This window comes from Opisthocomus hoazin, chromosome Z, assembly GCF_030867145.1.
Source record: "Opisthocomus hoazin isolate bOpiHoa1 chromosome Z, bOpiHoa1.hap1, whole genome shotgun sequence".
Taxonomy (NCBI): Eukaryota; Metazoa; Chordata; class Aves; order Opisthocomiformes; family Opisthocomidae; genus Opisthocomus; species Opisthocomus hoazin.
This window is the reverse complement of record NC_134454.1, coordinates 39,045,918-39,060,683: the sequence shown is the minus strand read 5'-3', so window position 1 is coordinate 39,060,683 and position 14,766 is coordinate 39,045,918. Positions and strand designations below refer to the sequence as shown.

General features: G+C 49.4%; 3 protein-coding genes across 12 annotated transcripts in view; 2 read left to right on the top strand and 1 right to left on the bottom strand.

Annotated features, from left to right (window-relative positions):
- BDP1 (BDP1 general transcription factor IIIB subunit) overlaps nucleotides 1-1,450 on the bottom strand; it is a 57,837-nt gene extending 56,387 nt beyond the window's left edge. For all 7 annotated transcript variants that reach the window (XM_075447295.1, XM_075447301.1, XM_075447299.1 and 4 more), the window contains exon 1: nucleotides 1,279-1,450. In XM_075447295.1, the coding sequence (XP_075303410.1) occupies nucleotides 1,279-1,436 (158 nt within the window). In that variant the 5' untranslated portion in view covers nucleotides 1,437-1,450. The remainder of the gene's footprint in view (nucleotides 1-1,278) is intronic.
- Nucleotides 1,451-1,817: 367 nt separating this feature from the next.
- Nucleotides 1,818-6,684, top strand: LOC104337937 (small EDRK-rich factor 1). The gene is made up of 3 exons (XM_075411596.1): nucleotides 1,818-1,924; nucleotides 5,575-5,683; nucleotides 6,203-6,684. Exons 1-3 carry the CDS (start codon nucleotides 1,918-1,920, stop codon nucleotides 6,273-6,275), a joined length of 189 nt encoding a protein of 62 aa, XP_075267711.1. The 5' UTR covers nucleotides 1,818-1,917; the 3' UTR covers nucleotides 6,276-6,684.
- A 577-nt stretch (nucleotides 6,685-7,261) lies between these two features.
- The window catches only part of LOC104337936 (survival motor neuron protein), a 13,311-nt gene continuing 5,806 nt past the window's right edge, over nucleotides 7,262-14,766 (top strand). For 3 of the 4 annotated variants that reach the window (XM_075447035.1, XM_075447037.1, XM_075447034.1), the window contains exons 1-8: nucleotides 7,262-7,344; nucleotides 7,423-7,494; nucleotides 7,585-7,710; nucleotides 8,007-8,207; nucleotides 8,608-8,751; nucleotides 10,694-10,765; nucleotides 11,298-11,408; nucleotides 14,466-14,551. In XM_075447035.1, coding sequence (XP_075303150.1) covers nucleotides 7,306-7,344; nucleotides 7,423-7,494; nucleotides 7,585-7,710; nucleotides 8,007-8,207; nucleotides 8,608-8,751; nucleotides 10,694-10,765; nucleotides 11,298-11,408; nucleotides 14,466-14,522 — 822 coding nt within the window. In that variant the 5' untranslated portion in view covers nucleotides 7,262-7,305 and the 3' untranslated portion in view covers nucleotides 14,523-14,551. The remainder of the gene's footprint in view (nucleotides 7,345-7,422; nucleotides 7,495-7,584; nucleotides 7,711-8,006; nucleotides 8,208-8,607; nucleotides 8,752-10,693; nucleotides 10,766-11,297; nucleotides 11,409-14,465; nucleotides 14,552-14,766) is intronic. The other variant, XM_075447038.1, reaches the window with a different exon arrangement.

The window sequence follows — 14,766 nt, the reverse complement described above, 5'->3', positions numbered from 1 at the left end:
AGGGCAACATTCTGAAGAACTGGTCTGTACTGCTTTTGGCAGGGATAGAGTTAATTTTCCTCATATGGTGCTGATATTTCGCATTTGTGACCAAAACAGTGCTGGTAACACACCTATGTCTCAGCTATTGCTGAGCAGTGCTCACATAGCATCAAAGCCTTTCCTCACGCTGCCCACCAGCGAGCAGGCTGGAGGTGCACAAGCAGCGGGGAGGGGATGCAGGCGGGACAGCAGGCCGACCCCAGCTGACCAAAGGGATATCCCACACCAGCTGGTGTGTGCTCAGCAGTACAAGCTGGGGGAAGAAGGAAGAAAGGAGGGCATTTCGAATAACGGCGTTCGTCTTCCCATGTAACAACTACACGCACAAAGCCCTGCTTTCCTGGAGACGGCTGAATGCCCGTCTGTCGATGGGAAGTGGCGCATGAATTCCGGATTTTGCTTTGGTTGTGTGTACGGCTGTTGCTTTACCTGTTAAACTGTTCTTATCTCAACCCAAAAAGCTTTTTGCCCTTTTAATTCTCTGCCCATCCCACCACGTCGGGGGGAGGAAGCAAGGAGCTGCGTGGAGCTTAGCTGCCAGCCGGGGTTAACCCACAACAGGGATGATGGCCCGAAGGCTGGTCCCAGCACCAACCTTACCGTGCATTTCCATCACTACGAAATGCACTTAGCAAAACTGAACAACCAAACAGGGAAAAGCCAGAAAGCTCTCCCTCGCTAACGCGTGAAGTGGTGGACACCAACCAGGAAGCGACGTAAGAACGCAACATCAGAGTCATTCAGTTCTCGAGCGCACAGAAATTTCGCTGTGCACGGCAAACTGGAGCTCCTCGCTGCCGCACGGCCAGAAAACCCGAGCACCGGGCCACGCCAGGCCCCTCCTTCGCAGTCCTAGCTCATACGTGATCTCCAGCACCCGCAGCGCAACCGCAGTACAGCAACGCGGGTTTCGCTCGGGTTGCGGCCGCCGCCCGGTCACCGCAGGCACCCCCGCGGCCGGACACCGGCCGCCGGGCAGCGCCGCGCCTCCGCTCCGGGAGTCTCCGAGACGAGACCAGGCCCGGCGGGCGCAGGGACGGGCGGGAGGCGAGAGGCCGCGACCGTCAGCCTCGTGGGAGACCCAGCCACCCCCGCGTCCCCCAGCCGGGCGGCGGGGCGGGCCGGCCCCCCGCCTCCCCAGCATCCACAGCCGGGCGGTGGCCCAGGCCAGACCCCGCCGGGGGAGCCCCACGGCGCGGCGCGCCACGGCTCGCCCCGCACTCCGCCGGGACTCACCTCTCGGCCCGCGCCGCGGCCGGCGGGGGCTCGGCCGCCGCTCCCCCCGCTGCGGTAGCCGCCGGGGATCCCGAGCCCTGAGGCCCCGGGTCCGCCGCGCCGCCCCTGCCCGCGGGTCGCACGTTGGGCCGCACGGTGAGGCGGGCCCGGCGGAACATGGCGCCAGTGGCTCGCTCCGGGCGCGCGGCAGAGGGACACGGGCAGGCGCGCGCCCGCCCGCGAACTCAGCGTCAGCGGCGCACGGCCCCGGTAACGCCGCGCGCGAGCTCGCCCGCCTCACAGCATGTCACCCGCCGGCGCGCCCCGCGACGTCATAGGCGGGCGGTGGCGGGAAGAGGCGGGGCGAGAGAGGGCGGGGGCGGTGGCGGCGGCGGGAAGACCAACGGCGAGCAGGAGTGCGGCGCGAGAACCGCCTGTCAGACCGAGGCGGCTGTTCCCGGGTGCCGGCAGCCCGCTGATTGGCCCAGGCCGGTGGGCGGGGTGCCGCCCACCCGCGCGTCGTAGTGACGCCAGGGCCCAGCGAGGTGTTATAGGGGGCGGCAGGGTCGGGCGGGGACCCAGAAGGTTCTGGCAGCCGGAGGGGTGCGAGTGGTCTTTGGCGGCGGGGGCGGCGGTGCTTCGTGGCCGGAGCGTCTCGCCATGACCCGTGAGTGCCCACAGGCCTCGGGGGGGGGCTGCTCGGGGACCGTGCCCCGCGCCGCTCGGCTCCAGGCCGGCCGTCGGTCCTGGGGCGGGGGTCGGGCCTCGGTCCCTGGGGGATCGGCGAAATCCCGAGGCTGCCCGCGTCCTGTCGCCGGCCCGGCGCGGAGCAAAACCTTCCTCAGCCCGGCGCCGGGCTGGGGGGGAAGAGAGGCTGAGGTCTGCTGGAACAACAGTAGCGGCCAGCTGCAGTCCTGGGCGCCGTCCGGTTTGTGAATAAAGGGCCATGTGTCCCTGCCGAATGCTGAGTACTGCGTGGCCTCAATGGTGGTTGTCCAGGCTGTCGCTGAAACGGCACCGGGACTTGCTAATAATCGCCTTGTTTAAAAGTAGCGTTGGTATATCTACTGCAAAATGGCGGATAACTGCGAACCGAACCCGGAATACTCCGGCTCACCTAACTGGTGGGGTTGCTGTTTTGGCTTCTGCGTATTCCGCTTGGCAATACAGAAGCTGCCTGTGTTTAACTGAGGAGGCACTTTTACATTCACACTTAAAAATACGTAGCAGCTAAGCCGCTGTGCTGCTGGAAGTGCAGATGGAGACCTGGATCATAAACAGATTGTGCACAAATCAGACCCTGAATGTGAGGAACGGGCAGGTTTATGGCTTTTGTTAATATATTTTTTTCACTGCTCTGCATGGTGCTAAAATAAACAGCTTAAGGTTAGAAAGGGGCAGCATCCGACACCTGAGCTTAGCAGAATCATAACATTTTGTTTTAGGATGGCCTAGTTTAGTACAGTATCTGAATAGTAGAGGTGTGGAAGTGGCGGTGCGCTACCAAATGGTCTAGTCATAGCTTTAGTACCTGTTGTCGGGGTTCAGCGCTTTGTTGTCAGTCAGACCTGGCTAGACCCTGTGATTTCTAATGGACATGTAATAGAATAAGAACGGATTGCTGATTAACAGCTGCTTATTGTGCCGCTGAATTCAGAAGTTCATGGTACTTGTTGCTTTGCCAAATTTCAGGGTACCTGAAAACTGAATAAATTTGTGATGATGGTGATGACTAGATGAATTGAAGGGGTTTTTTGTCACTTGTCTTCCATTATGGCTTTGTTCTTGCGTCAAACAGCTCTGTTTACTTTTGCTTTCTATTTTTGGGGCACAGTGGCAGACACTTTTCTTCTGCTTTAAGTTCTGACATGCTGCTCAGAGAGAACTCCAGGGATGATGACCTCAGTAGCCAATCCTTACTGCCATTCTCTTTGACCTCGTTACAGTAAAGATAATTACTGCTTGTTCCACTGCTCTTCAGAGGTCTTCCCTTTCTCTTCGAGAATAGCTGGATCTTAGATTGCAAGAGTAGGGACAGGTTGAACTAAGGCATACGTCTTGCAGATGCAGGTGAGGATGGGAATGCTCAAGTGTAAGCAGGAAGGGTGTACTGGGCTTATGTGGCAGTTCATGCTTGAATTTCACATTACAGGAAGCTGAATTTTCTTCTGTCAGGACTGAACCACACTTCATGGAAGAATTAGGTTGATGTTACAGAATGTAGAAAACAGCACCGTCTCCCTTGGAGCTAGGGATACTCATTCAGCATCCCAGGTGAAGTACTGTGGCCAGACAGTGCTTGGCAACGTTTACTTGGAAGCAGGGACAATACAAGTAAGTTTCTTTTCAAATAGTGGTTTGGCTCCCTATGCCTTGTGTGCATACTGTATTGCTCTGCTTTCCCACCTGCTCTGCTTTTCTGTGCAGAAGTGGCAGCCAAGCTTTTCAGTGATGCCAGTTAGTTTGGTTCGTAAGTTTACAGTCTTTCGATGTGGATGGAGTAACTCTGCAGACACTCTGCTTGTAAGGAATCATAGAATTGTTAAGGTTGTAAAAGACCTCTAAGATCATCAAGTCCAGCCGTCAACCCGTCACCACCATGGTGAATTCTGACTATAGCACTGTGTGTTGACTTCTGCCTCTTTTTCTTTATGATGAATTCTTTTCTTTAAGCACCACAGAAGAGCTGTTTCATTGCTGCTAACTTGTTCATATGACATTCACGCCTGCTGAGCACCACAAATCTCAAGAACCATTTATAGCCTGGAATGCATCATCTGCTCATGAGTCATCGAGTTCTAATCAACATCAGTGCTGCCCGAGATAGAAGCTGTTTTTCTTCAGTTTCTGAACAAACAGTGGCCCATCTTCTACATGGACTTTGGAGACAGGATCTGACTGAATGCTAGTGAGGAGCATGAAGCAGGGTTCTCTTAGCTTTTTTGAAAGGTAGTACTTTCATCCTGTCACAGATGAATTGTGTTTTCCAAGGCAGGAGCAGCCCTCAGGAAGCAGCAGTCGTAATACACTCTGTTCATCTGGGCTTCAGACAGTACACGTACTGGTGTGAAGAATGCACAGAAACCCTTCTTCTTCAGGGTTGCTCTTGTCTACTTGTTGACATGGCAGATGCCTTTATCAGCTCAGAAATGGGGTAAATACAAAGCTATGGATCCTATCATCAGGTTGCTGTTTAAAATTGACCTAGTCCTAAACTGCTTCAGTTTTATTCTGAAGAAGCTGTCTTGACGAGGAACTAGAGTTTGGTTGTGTGTTAACTTCAGCTTCGTCAGCCCCACTTCTTCTGCAAGGGGCTTTGTGGTATATGGTAGGTAAACAGAATCTTGGGTTGAAGATCTGTAGCCTCATACTGCACACATGTCAGCTGCCTTGGAGCAAAAATGAATTAAACTTACGTACAGCTTCTTGTGTGCCTTGTCTTCCGCTCTGCCTTCGCGGTTCCCAGAGTAAGGCAACTTTAGCATTTGATAGTGCTAGCTGAGCTTCTGGGGTATCAGTGCCTAATAATACATTATGAATCCTGTGCTAAGTTGTTTTGGGGCTTTATCCATTAAAAAGTAAAGCCAAAGTTCCTGTATGTCTTAACTATACTGGTCATCTTCTAAGTGGCATTTGCAGAAATGTATTCTTTGTATAAATGCATGTAAGAGCCCTAACTGCTATTACCAACTATGAGCAAGACTTGAAAAGTTCATGGTGCTTGACCACGGGATGTGATTGAACCCATCAGTGATTTTGTATGACAGCACTACAGACTGGAAGCAGGTGAATGTTTCTGGATTCCAAATACTTGCAGCCATTTGCCTTTTGATTTCTTAGAAGGCCTTGGGAAGAGTTTGAGGAAGTTTACAAACTCTCTCAGGCTCCCCTCATTTTAATGCTGTTCTTTCAGTGTGCAATTAATTTGTAAGCTGTATTGGATGCTGGAGTCTGTTTGAGATAGAGAGGATGACTCCTCTTCGGCTGAGTTACTGTCGTCATTTTGCCTGGGTTATTGATGAGATGATCTGCCTTCAGTCTCCTCTGGGGAATTGCACTGAGTTTCTGGAAGGAATATTGGAATGGGTTTTGGCGATCTCTGGGACTTGACCTGTAGAAATGTGAATGTGAGAACTAATGGGCTTTCATGCCTCCCATTGTGTACTGGAGGGGCAGACTGTGATGGAAGATGTTGCCAACTACAGAAGATACTCCCATACCAACTCTACAGATTGAGCCGAACCTCATCTACCGCCTTTATAATACACTGTGTGTAAAAAGTGGTAGTACCCGTGTAAACTGTGTATTGTCTTACAGGTGGGAATCAGCGTGAACTTGCCCGCCAAAAGAATCTGAAGAAGACTCAGGAGATCCACAAAGGGAAAAGGAAAGAGGATAGCTTGTCAGCTTCTCAGAGAAAACAGAGGTAAGGTCTAGTACAGTGGAGTGAAATGGTTGTGCAAAATAGGAGGGGGAAACGGGTCAGAAAGAACCCAGTGTCTTAGCTGAAACAGCTTTTAAGTACTTTGCCTTGATTCACGGTCCATCCACATGGCAGAGTTTAAACCATGGATGTAGGTTTTACTGTATCTGCTGTTAAACAGGTTTATTTTTGGTGAGACCTGTAAAACTTTTACTTCTTTTGAGCAGCTTTTTGCCTGGTGTGAACAGGAAAAGTTTGTGTAGTACTTTATTGAAGCTGTTTGATCCATTGTGTCCTTTGCTTCTAAAACTAAAAGAATTACGTAAGGTCTACTAATCAAGTAACTTGTCTGCCTCATGGGATACTGTAGTGAAAAAAAACAGGGTAATAGAAACAGCGTGCTCATGGCTGAGAAGTTTTATACTAATCTTTCTCCCTACTTGAAATGGGGGTTGCTAAAGGGCAAAAACTGTACTTAGAAAAACAGTGAGCCGGTATCTGAAATACTTTTTTTTTTTTCAGAGACTCTGAAATTATGCAGCAAAAACAAAAAGCAGCTAATGAAAGGAAGTCTCTGCAGGCAGGAGCAAAATGAGCTGCCCAGATGGGGAAGAAAGAGTGCGCCAGTGAAGCACAAAGGCCTGGAAGATCATTCATAAAAGTGTCTGGCTGTTAAATAATTACACATCTGTCTTGCGGAGTTGTTCAGCTAGCGTTAGAGTATTTTCTGGTTAGCGCGGGCTTAGTTGTCTGGGGTGCTGTTCTGCATGCGTGTGAATAAAAGTACCAAGCAATAGCTTTACTCCAGCTTTTGCTGCGTTTGTTGATTTCACTTAATGGTTCCAGTAACGGCGAGTTTCTGAATCTACAGTTAGACCAGATCTTCTTAATTCTTGGAAGTACAGCTTTGTTCGGAATGGAACACACTTGCTAAACGTGCTTAACCCTGCAGAGGTCTGAACTGTAAATCTCAAATTATTTTTACAATAAAATGTTGCATGAAATGCTGTCTAATCTGAAGTGGTTAATGATCAGTTGATACGTTTCCAAGAACATAAAGGATCGATGGAATTGTGGAAGTATGCAAGTACAGCAAGGGTAAACAAAATCCATACGTTAAGAAGTGCCTGTTGTAAGCCGCAGCGCTCGGCCTGCGCTGTGGGGACGCCTGCCTGGCTGCAGGTTTCACCGGGGCGCGGCCGACGGTGGCTTTGAGCCGCGGGCCTGACGCCAGCGGGCTGCGGGCCTCGCCCGATCCGGAAGCGGCCGCGTCACGGCAGTGACGGGACCAGGCCCGGTGCGAGGAAACGCGGCGCTGCCCGGGGCGGCAAGGCGGCGGAAGGAGAACGCGGAACCGTGAGGCGTCTCTGCCGCTCGGGGGGAGCCCGGCTCGGCCCGGGGCCTGCAGCGGGCCAGCGGCTCCGAGGGGGCTGGGCCCCGCTGTCGCGCTTCGCGGGGCACGGCAGGCGGGGGCGCGGCCGGGCCTGCCCCGCCCCGGCGGCCCGAAGGCCTGAGCCGCCCCGGAGCCGAGCCCCGCCCACACCCGCGCGGGGCGGGGCCGCGGCGCGCAGGAAGTGACGATTCGGCGTCCGCGCAGGAGGCGGCCGCTCCTGGCTGGGGCCGGCATGGCGGAGCGGGTGCTGTTCCGACGCGGGACCGGGCAGGTGGGTGCCGGGGCCGGGGAGCGGGGAGGGGGGCGGCGCGGCGCGGCGCGGCGGTAAAGCGGTCCGTGTCCTCCGCAGAGCGACGACTCGGACGTGTGGGACGACACGGCCCTCATCAAGGCGTACGACAAGGCGGTGGCCTCCTTCAAGGTAAGGGGGGCGGCCCCGGGCGCGGCGGGACCCTGGGCCGGGCCGCTGGTTTGCCTTCGAGTGTTGTTTTTCTCCTTTGTTTTCCTGAAGAACGCTTTAAGGAATGGAGAGTGTTCGGAGCCTTCGGACAAACAGGAGCAGCAGCTGGGGATGAAGAGGAAAACGCGTAAGAAGAACAGGAATAGGAAGAAGAGCAACGCGCTGCCTGTGAGACAGGTCGCCTCGCCTGTAAACGCTAGTGATGCTCGTACCGCGTGTTGCGCTTCTCTGTGGTGCTCGAAAGTGGCTTTTTTATTGCCTTGAGAGCAACATTCTGGGGTGGGGGGGGATGTGATTACATTATAAACCTTGTTTATAGGTTACGTTGAGCAATTTTACCATGCTCAAAGGAAAAACTTTCTGGGTGAGAGTCATCTTTCTTGTGTCTGGGACTAAAAGCAGTTTAGAAAAAGGCATCTTTCGCTCTGTTCATTGGTGTAGATGCTTACTGGTCTCTCTTGCTTCTGTTGCAGTGGAAAGTTGGTGACAGCTGTAATGCCACTTGGTCTGAGGATGGTAATATGTACCTAGCAACTATTGCCTCCATCAATCAGAAGAGGGGCACGTGTGTTGTTACTTACACAGGATATGGAAATCAGGAGGAGCAGAGCCTGTCTGATATACTTCCTGCAGCCGGTGACGAAACAGTAAATGGGATGGGGAATTCTGGGGAGGTGAGGGACACTTTTTCATTCTTCTGAAAAGGAAAGGGAAAGTGGGAGAATCAACTTTTTCAGTATTTCTGATAACACTGTGGTGTTCAGAGTGAGAATCGATACCCGATTCCATTGTGAACAGATGCAAGGTGATGGGGGGAAGTGAAAGTGTCACTTTACTTATTGAACTTAGCATGGAGGAAAGGGAGGGGACAACAAGATATTCATGAGTGAAAGATAATGTAGCTAAAAAGATGAGCAGGTAAGATGATTAGGTTATAAGATCTTTCCTGGCTAGGACTGGGAGGGCTAAAGAGAGGGAAGGATGTAGGTGGGCCTTTCCAGGCTTTTTCATGCTAAAATTGCTTGCTGTAAACTCCTGTGCAGTGCATCTCATAAAAACATCTTGCTCTTCTAGAATGAAAACGAGACTCCATATTCAACAGATGAAAGCGAAAAATCTTCCCAGTCACCTCGAAACAAGAACAACTGCACAAAAGCAAGATTATCCCCTCAAAACCTACGTTTTCCCACCCCACCACCAGCTGCAGGCCTGGGAGGGGTAAGCTCAACCTTATATCAAATAATTAATATACCACTGTTAAGCCTAGTGTCTGAATCCTGAGACAATAGGATATTTATCGTTGTCTAGAAACGTAGTAACAGTGTTTTGAGAATGGATATACAGACGTGCATGTTAGAGCCTGTTGGCATGTTGCTTTATAATAATCTGGCCACAGTGCAGCCCTTTTGCTGTGCTGCCGCCTAGGGAGGAAAGTCTTCTCGCTAGCTGACTCCGGGTTTGCAATTGCCATGTAACTTAAGAGGGATGTTGTTCCTTGGACTGTGATAGTGCTGTTAGTGATCATCATAGAATCATAGTTTGGAAAAGACTTCTAAGATCATCAAGTCCAACCATCCACCCAACACCACGATGCCTGCTAAACCATATCCTGAAGTGCCTCATCTACACTTTTTTTGAACACCGCCAGGGATGGGGACTCCACTACGCCCCTGGGCAGCCTGTTCCAATGCCTGACCACTCTTTCAGTAAAGAAATTTTTCCTAATATCCAATTGAAATCTCCCCTGACACAACTTGAGGCCGTTGCCTCTTGTCCTACTGCAAGTTACCTGTGAGAAGAGACCAACACCTACCTCACTACAACCTCCTTTCAGGTAGTTGTAGAGAGCAATAAGGTCCCCCCTCAGCCTCCTCTTCTCCAGACTCAACCCCAGCTCCTCAGCTGCTCCTCGTAAGACTTGTTCTCCAGCCCCTTCTTCAGCCTTGCTGCCCTTCTCTGGACATGCTCCAGCACCTCACTGTCCTTCTTGTAGTGAGGGGCCCAAAACTGAACACAGTACTCATGGTGCAGTCTCACCAGTGCCCAGTACAGGGGCATGATCACCTCCCTGCTCCTGCTGGCCACACTATTCCTGATACAAGCCAGGATGCTGTTGGCCTTCTTGGCCACCTGGGCACACTGCTGGCTCATGTTCAGCCGGCTGTCAACCAGCACCCCAAGGTCATTTTCCACCAGGCAGTTTTCCAGCCACTCCTCCCCAAGCCTGTAGCATTGCATGGGGTGGTTGTGACTGAAGTGCAGGACCTGGCATTTGACCTTGTTGAACCTCATACAGTTGGCCTTGGCCCATTGATCCAGCCTGCCCAGATCCTTCTGCAGAGCCTTCCTACCCTAAAGCGGATCAACATTTCCACCCAGCTTGCTGTCATTTGCAAACTTACTGAGGGGGCACTCGATCCTCTCATCCAGATAATTGGTAAAGATGTGAAAAGGGGTAGCACTATTGATGTTTTAAGATTGCATTTTTTCTAGCCAATCCATACGTGTTGCTACACAGAACACTGAAGGCAGGAAAAGCGGTGTCCAGATGTCATAGAAGCTCCCAGCTATAGCTTCTCTATTGAATTATGAGTGCTGGGGTGTTGATACGCTTTTCAGTTTTCCTGTTGTATAGAAGTCTAAATAATGGTGCAGCTGAACACAGCATTGTGTTTTCTAAATATTACTCTTTGTCCATGGTTTCTTTATAAGATTTTACTTTCATATCAGTGGATTTGTATGAAAGCTCACTTTAGAGACATTCACAAGCATAATGAAATTTAGTCAGCCTGTGCCCCCAGCCACGCAGGAGCAGAGAAATCATCCGTTTGCCTGTGGGCAATATTAGATGTGTTTATTCGTGTGAGAGTAAAACCACTGACTTCTATTTAGAAAAAAGCTCTTTAAACTGCTTGTACTAACTAGAACCCTGTTTCAGCACTGTTTACTTCAGTGATGTGTAATTTAAGTTTTACTTTTCCAGCCATGGAATGCTCCACAGAAATAGCTACTGGGTGTTGTTATTGCAGTTTCATTAAATTGCTGGGATGTTTTGTCTTTAGTTTAAGGTTTGTGAATTTCTTCAAATAATTCTCTTAAATAAAATCCTAATGCCTGAAATTTGGTTGTAATTTGCACTCTTCAATTTTTTTTGATGTAGGCTGGATCAAAATTCAGGGCATCTCCATCGTTTTTATCTTGCTGGCCCCCGCCCTTCCCAGCAGGACCACCAGTAAGTGATAGGAGAATGAGAAAGAAAGTGTCAGAGATAAATGGTGGTGATCTCAAGTTTTCTAACTGAATATGCTCACTGCCTGTGTTTTTAGAGCACATTCTGTGTTGGAGTCTATATTTTCCAGGTATTTGATAATGCATTTGGTTACAAGTCTTACAATAATCTAATGCACAAGATCTGATCTGCACTCATTTTTTTGATGGCGAAGCTGTTGGTAAGAATGTAAAGATAGAAATTATTTAAAGAAACTACACCTTACATTTGATTAACAGCATTTCACTGATGCAGATAAATATTTTCCCCTAATATAACTTTCTGCGTGTAGCCAAGCTACAGGAATCCTTTTTCTCCCAGCCTTTGGAATTTACACATTTTCAGAAAATACTGTCTTATTTGACTCCTTTTCAGAGAATGCATCCAGGCTGTGTTCCTATTTTTCAGTTTTATATTTTGATCTTTTAGACTTGCTTGCTATCTAACCTGGGATATACCCTGCTGAAACACAGACCTTTCCTTTGTGGTTTTTCAGTTGATTCCTCCTCCACCACCTATGAGGCCGGACTCTCCTGAGGACGATGAAGCATTGGGGAGCATGTTGATAGCCTGGTACATGAGTGGTTATCACACTGGGTATTACCTGGTACGTGCCATTTTTGTCTTGAAGTGTCTTTGTAATTCTGCTTTTGTGTTGCTGCCACTCTTCTCAGTGAGATGTTAGGCAGGGACAGCTGCTTTTTAGATCTCTTGCCCTAATTTATTATAGCTAAATTTTAGGGTATTTTGTATTGTAGAGGTATTCTTGTGCTTGAGTAGGAGTCACAAGAGCCGGCATATATGTATAGTCGATGTTTATTTAGTTCTTTGTTCCACTGGAGGGGACCCATTAGGTACTTTTATAGCCAGTGTTTTATAGCCATTCTGAAACAACTAGTTCTGTCTTTGTAGACAGGTGGAGTAAATCTGAATATATTTATTACCCATTAGTCTTGTATGTATTTTCTTTGAGTATGAGTGGTAGTATCACATTTAGGACATTTTTGTAGAGACTATTTATCAGTAATTGTTTCAGGTGATTGTGAAGGTCCAGCAGGTGCTGTCAGCATGGCTGTGAAAAATCTCTGAGATAGCATATTGACTTCTGTTTTCCTCTGTACACTTATGAAGAAGGAGAATTACAGGAGGAATTAAATTCTTTGCACTGGGAAAGTTGGGGGCGGGGGGAGTTGGTGCCACAGCGTATGCAGTGATCATGCACTGGTGGAGTTTGCAGTTCTGAGAGATGGGGGTTCCGTGAAGAGTAAATTGAGGAATTTTAGGAAAACCAAATTCCAGCTCTTCAAGGAGTTGGTCAGTTGGACCCTCTGGGAAACTGCCCTTGGGGACAAGGGAGCAGAACAGAGCTGGCAGATCTTTAAGGACACTTTCCATAGAGCGCAGGAGCTCTCGGACTCCAGGTGTAAGAAATCAGGCAAGGAAGGCAAGAGACCAGCATGGCTGAGTCAAGGCCTGCTGGTCAAACTAAAGAGGGAATTGCACAGGCAGTGGAAGCAGGGACCAGTATCCCAGGAAGAGTATAGGGACGCTGCCCAGTTGTGCAGGGAGGGTGTCAGGAAGGCCAAAGAGCAGCTGGAGCTGAATTTGGCAAGGAATGTAAAGAATAATAAGAAGGGCTTCTACAGGTATGTTAGCCAGAAGAGGAAGGTCAAAGAAAATGTACCCCCCATGATGAGCAGCACTGGCAAACTGGTAGCAACAGAAAAGGAGAAAGCTGAGGTACTCAACAACCTTTTGCCTTGATGTTCACTGGCAACCTCTCTTCCCACACCTCTCGAGTGGATGGACTGCAAGATGGGGACTGGGGCAGCGAAGTCGTTCCCACTCTGAGAAGATTGGGTTCATGACCACCTGAGGAACCTGCACATACATAAGTCTGTGGGAGCTGATGAGATGCATCCCAGAGTCCTGAGGGAATCGGCTGGTGTAGTTGCCAGGCTACTCTCTGTGATATTTAAAAGGTCATGGCAGTCAGGTGAAGTCCCCAGAGACTAGAAGAAGGGAAACAGTATGGTCATTTTTAAAAAGGGTAGAAAGGAGGACCCTGGGGTCAGCCTCACCTCTGTGCCTGGGAAGATCATGGAACAGATCCTCTGAGAAGCTATGCTAAGGCACCTGGAGGACAGGGAGGTGATTTGAGACAGCATGGCTTCACCAAGGGCAAGTCCTGCCTGACTAACCTAGTGGCCTTCTATGGTGGGGTGACTACATCAACAGACAAGGAAAGAGCTACAGATGTCGTCTACCTGGATTTCTGTAAGGTCTTTGACATGGTACCCCACAACATCCTTCTCTCTAAATTGGGAGTCATATGGATGTGATGGGTGGACTGTTCAGTGGATGAGGAGTTGGTTGGATCCAGAGGGTACTGGTCAATGGCCCAATGTCTGGATGGAGATCAGCAATGAGTGGTGACCAGTACTGTTTAATATCTTCATCAATGACACAGACAGTATGATTGAGTGCACCATCAGCAAGCTGGCAGATGACACCAAGCTGAGTGGTGCGGTTGATTTCCTAGAGGGAAGGGATGTCATCTGGAAGGACCTTGACAACCTTGGGGAGTGGGCCCCTGTGAACATCCTGAAGTTCAACAAGGCCAAGGGCAGGGTCCTGCATATGGGTCAGGGGAACCCCTGGTATCAATACAGACTGGGAGAGGAACAAATTGAGAGCAGCTCTGAGGAGAAGGACTTGAGGGTACTGGTGGATAAAAAGCTGGACATGAGCCACCAATATGTGTTCGCAGTCCAGAAGGCCAACCCTATCGTGGGCTGCATCAAAAGCAGCGTGGCCGTGAGGTTGAGGTAGGGGATTCTGCCCCTCTGCTCCACTCTGGTGAGACCCAACGTGGAGTCCTGCGTCCAGCTCTGGAGCCCTCAGCACAAGAAGGACATGGAGCTGTTGGACCGGATCCAGCGGAGGCCACAAAAATGATGCAAGGGCTGAAACCCCTCTCCTTGAGGACAGGCTGAGAGAGTTGAGGCTGTTCAGCCTGCAGAAGAGAAGGGTCTGGAGAGACCCTGGTGCAGCCATTCAATACGTAAAGGAGGCTTATAAGAAAGATGGAGAGAGACTTTATCAGGGCTTCTAGTGACAGGACAAATGGCAATGGTTTTTAACGGAAGGAGGATAGGTTTAGGCTGGATATAAGGAAGAAATGTATTACACTGAGGGTGGTGAACCACTGGCACAGGTTGCCCATAGTGGTGGTGGATGCCCCATCCCTGGAAACATTCAAGGTTGCTCTGAGCAACCTGGTCTAGTGGAAGATGTCCCTGCTCACCGTAGGGAGGTTGGACTAGACGACCTCTGAAGGTCCCTTCCAACTCAAACTATGCTATGATCTTCAAGAGACTAATTTTGGGATTTCTTGCTTCAGATTATATATAATTGCTTTACTTCTAATTGAACAAGAAATATGTATGTGAAATTATTCTGTAGAGCCCTGATTATAAAGAAGACATGTGGTTTGGCTTTTGTTCTTTTTAAACTGCCCATTCTGATTTCCCCAAAGTGTTAAATTCTATTTTTTATTTGTACAAGACTGAAAAAAAATTGTCCAGAAATGGTTTTGTTCTGCGACTAATGCTTTTATTTCCATGTTAGTAAAAACAGGATTTTACTAAATTGTGTTCTGTAGGGTTTAAAACGAAGTCGAATGGAAGCAGCACTGGAGAGAGAAACGCATGGAAAATAACTGAATAGGCATCATTGTTTTGAAGGATTGTAAGTATTGTAATTTTGTGCTAAATGAAGAGACAGTGTTGCTTGGCAAATTTGTTTGAAACTACAATTCATTTTTGCAAGCTCTCAACATGTTTTGAATTCTGAGTTTCGGGACTTCCATCCGCTCCTAGGGCTCTCTACAAAGACCACTTCTGCCAGTATTAATCCCTTCTTTGCTTAGCAGCCCTGGAATACTATATTCTTGGCTAGAATGA

Bases quoted from the DNA above. Each gene is read 5' to 3' on its own strand.
- LOC104337937 (XM_075411596.1), top strand. The intron at 5,684-6,202 runs GTAAGGTCTAGT...TTTTTTTTTCAG, and splicing joins GCTTCTCAGAGAAAACAGAG to AGACTCTGAAATTATGCAGC.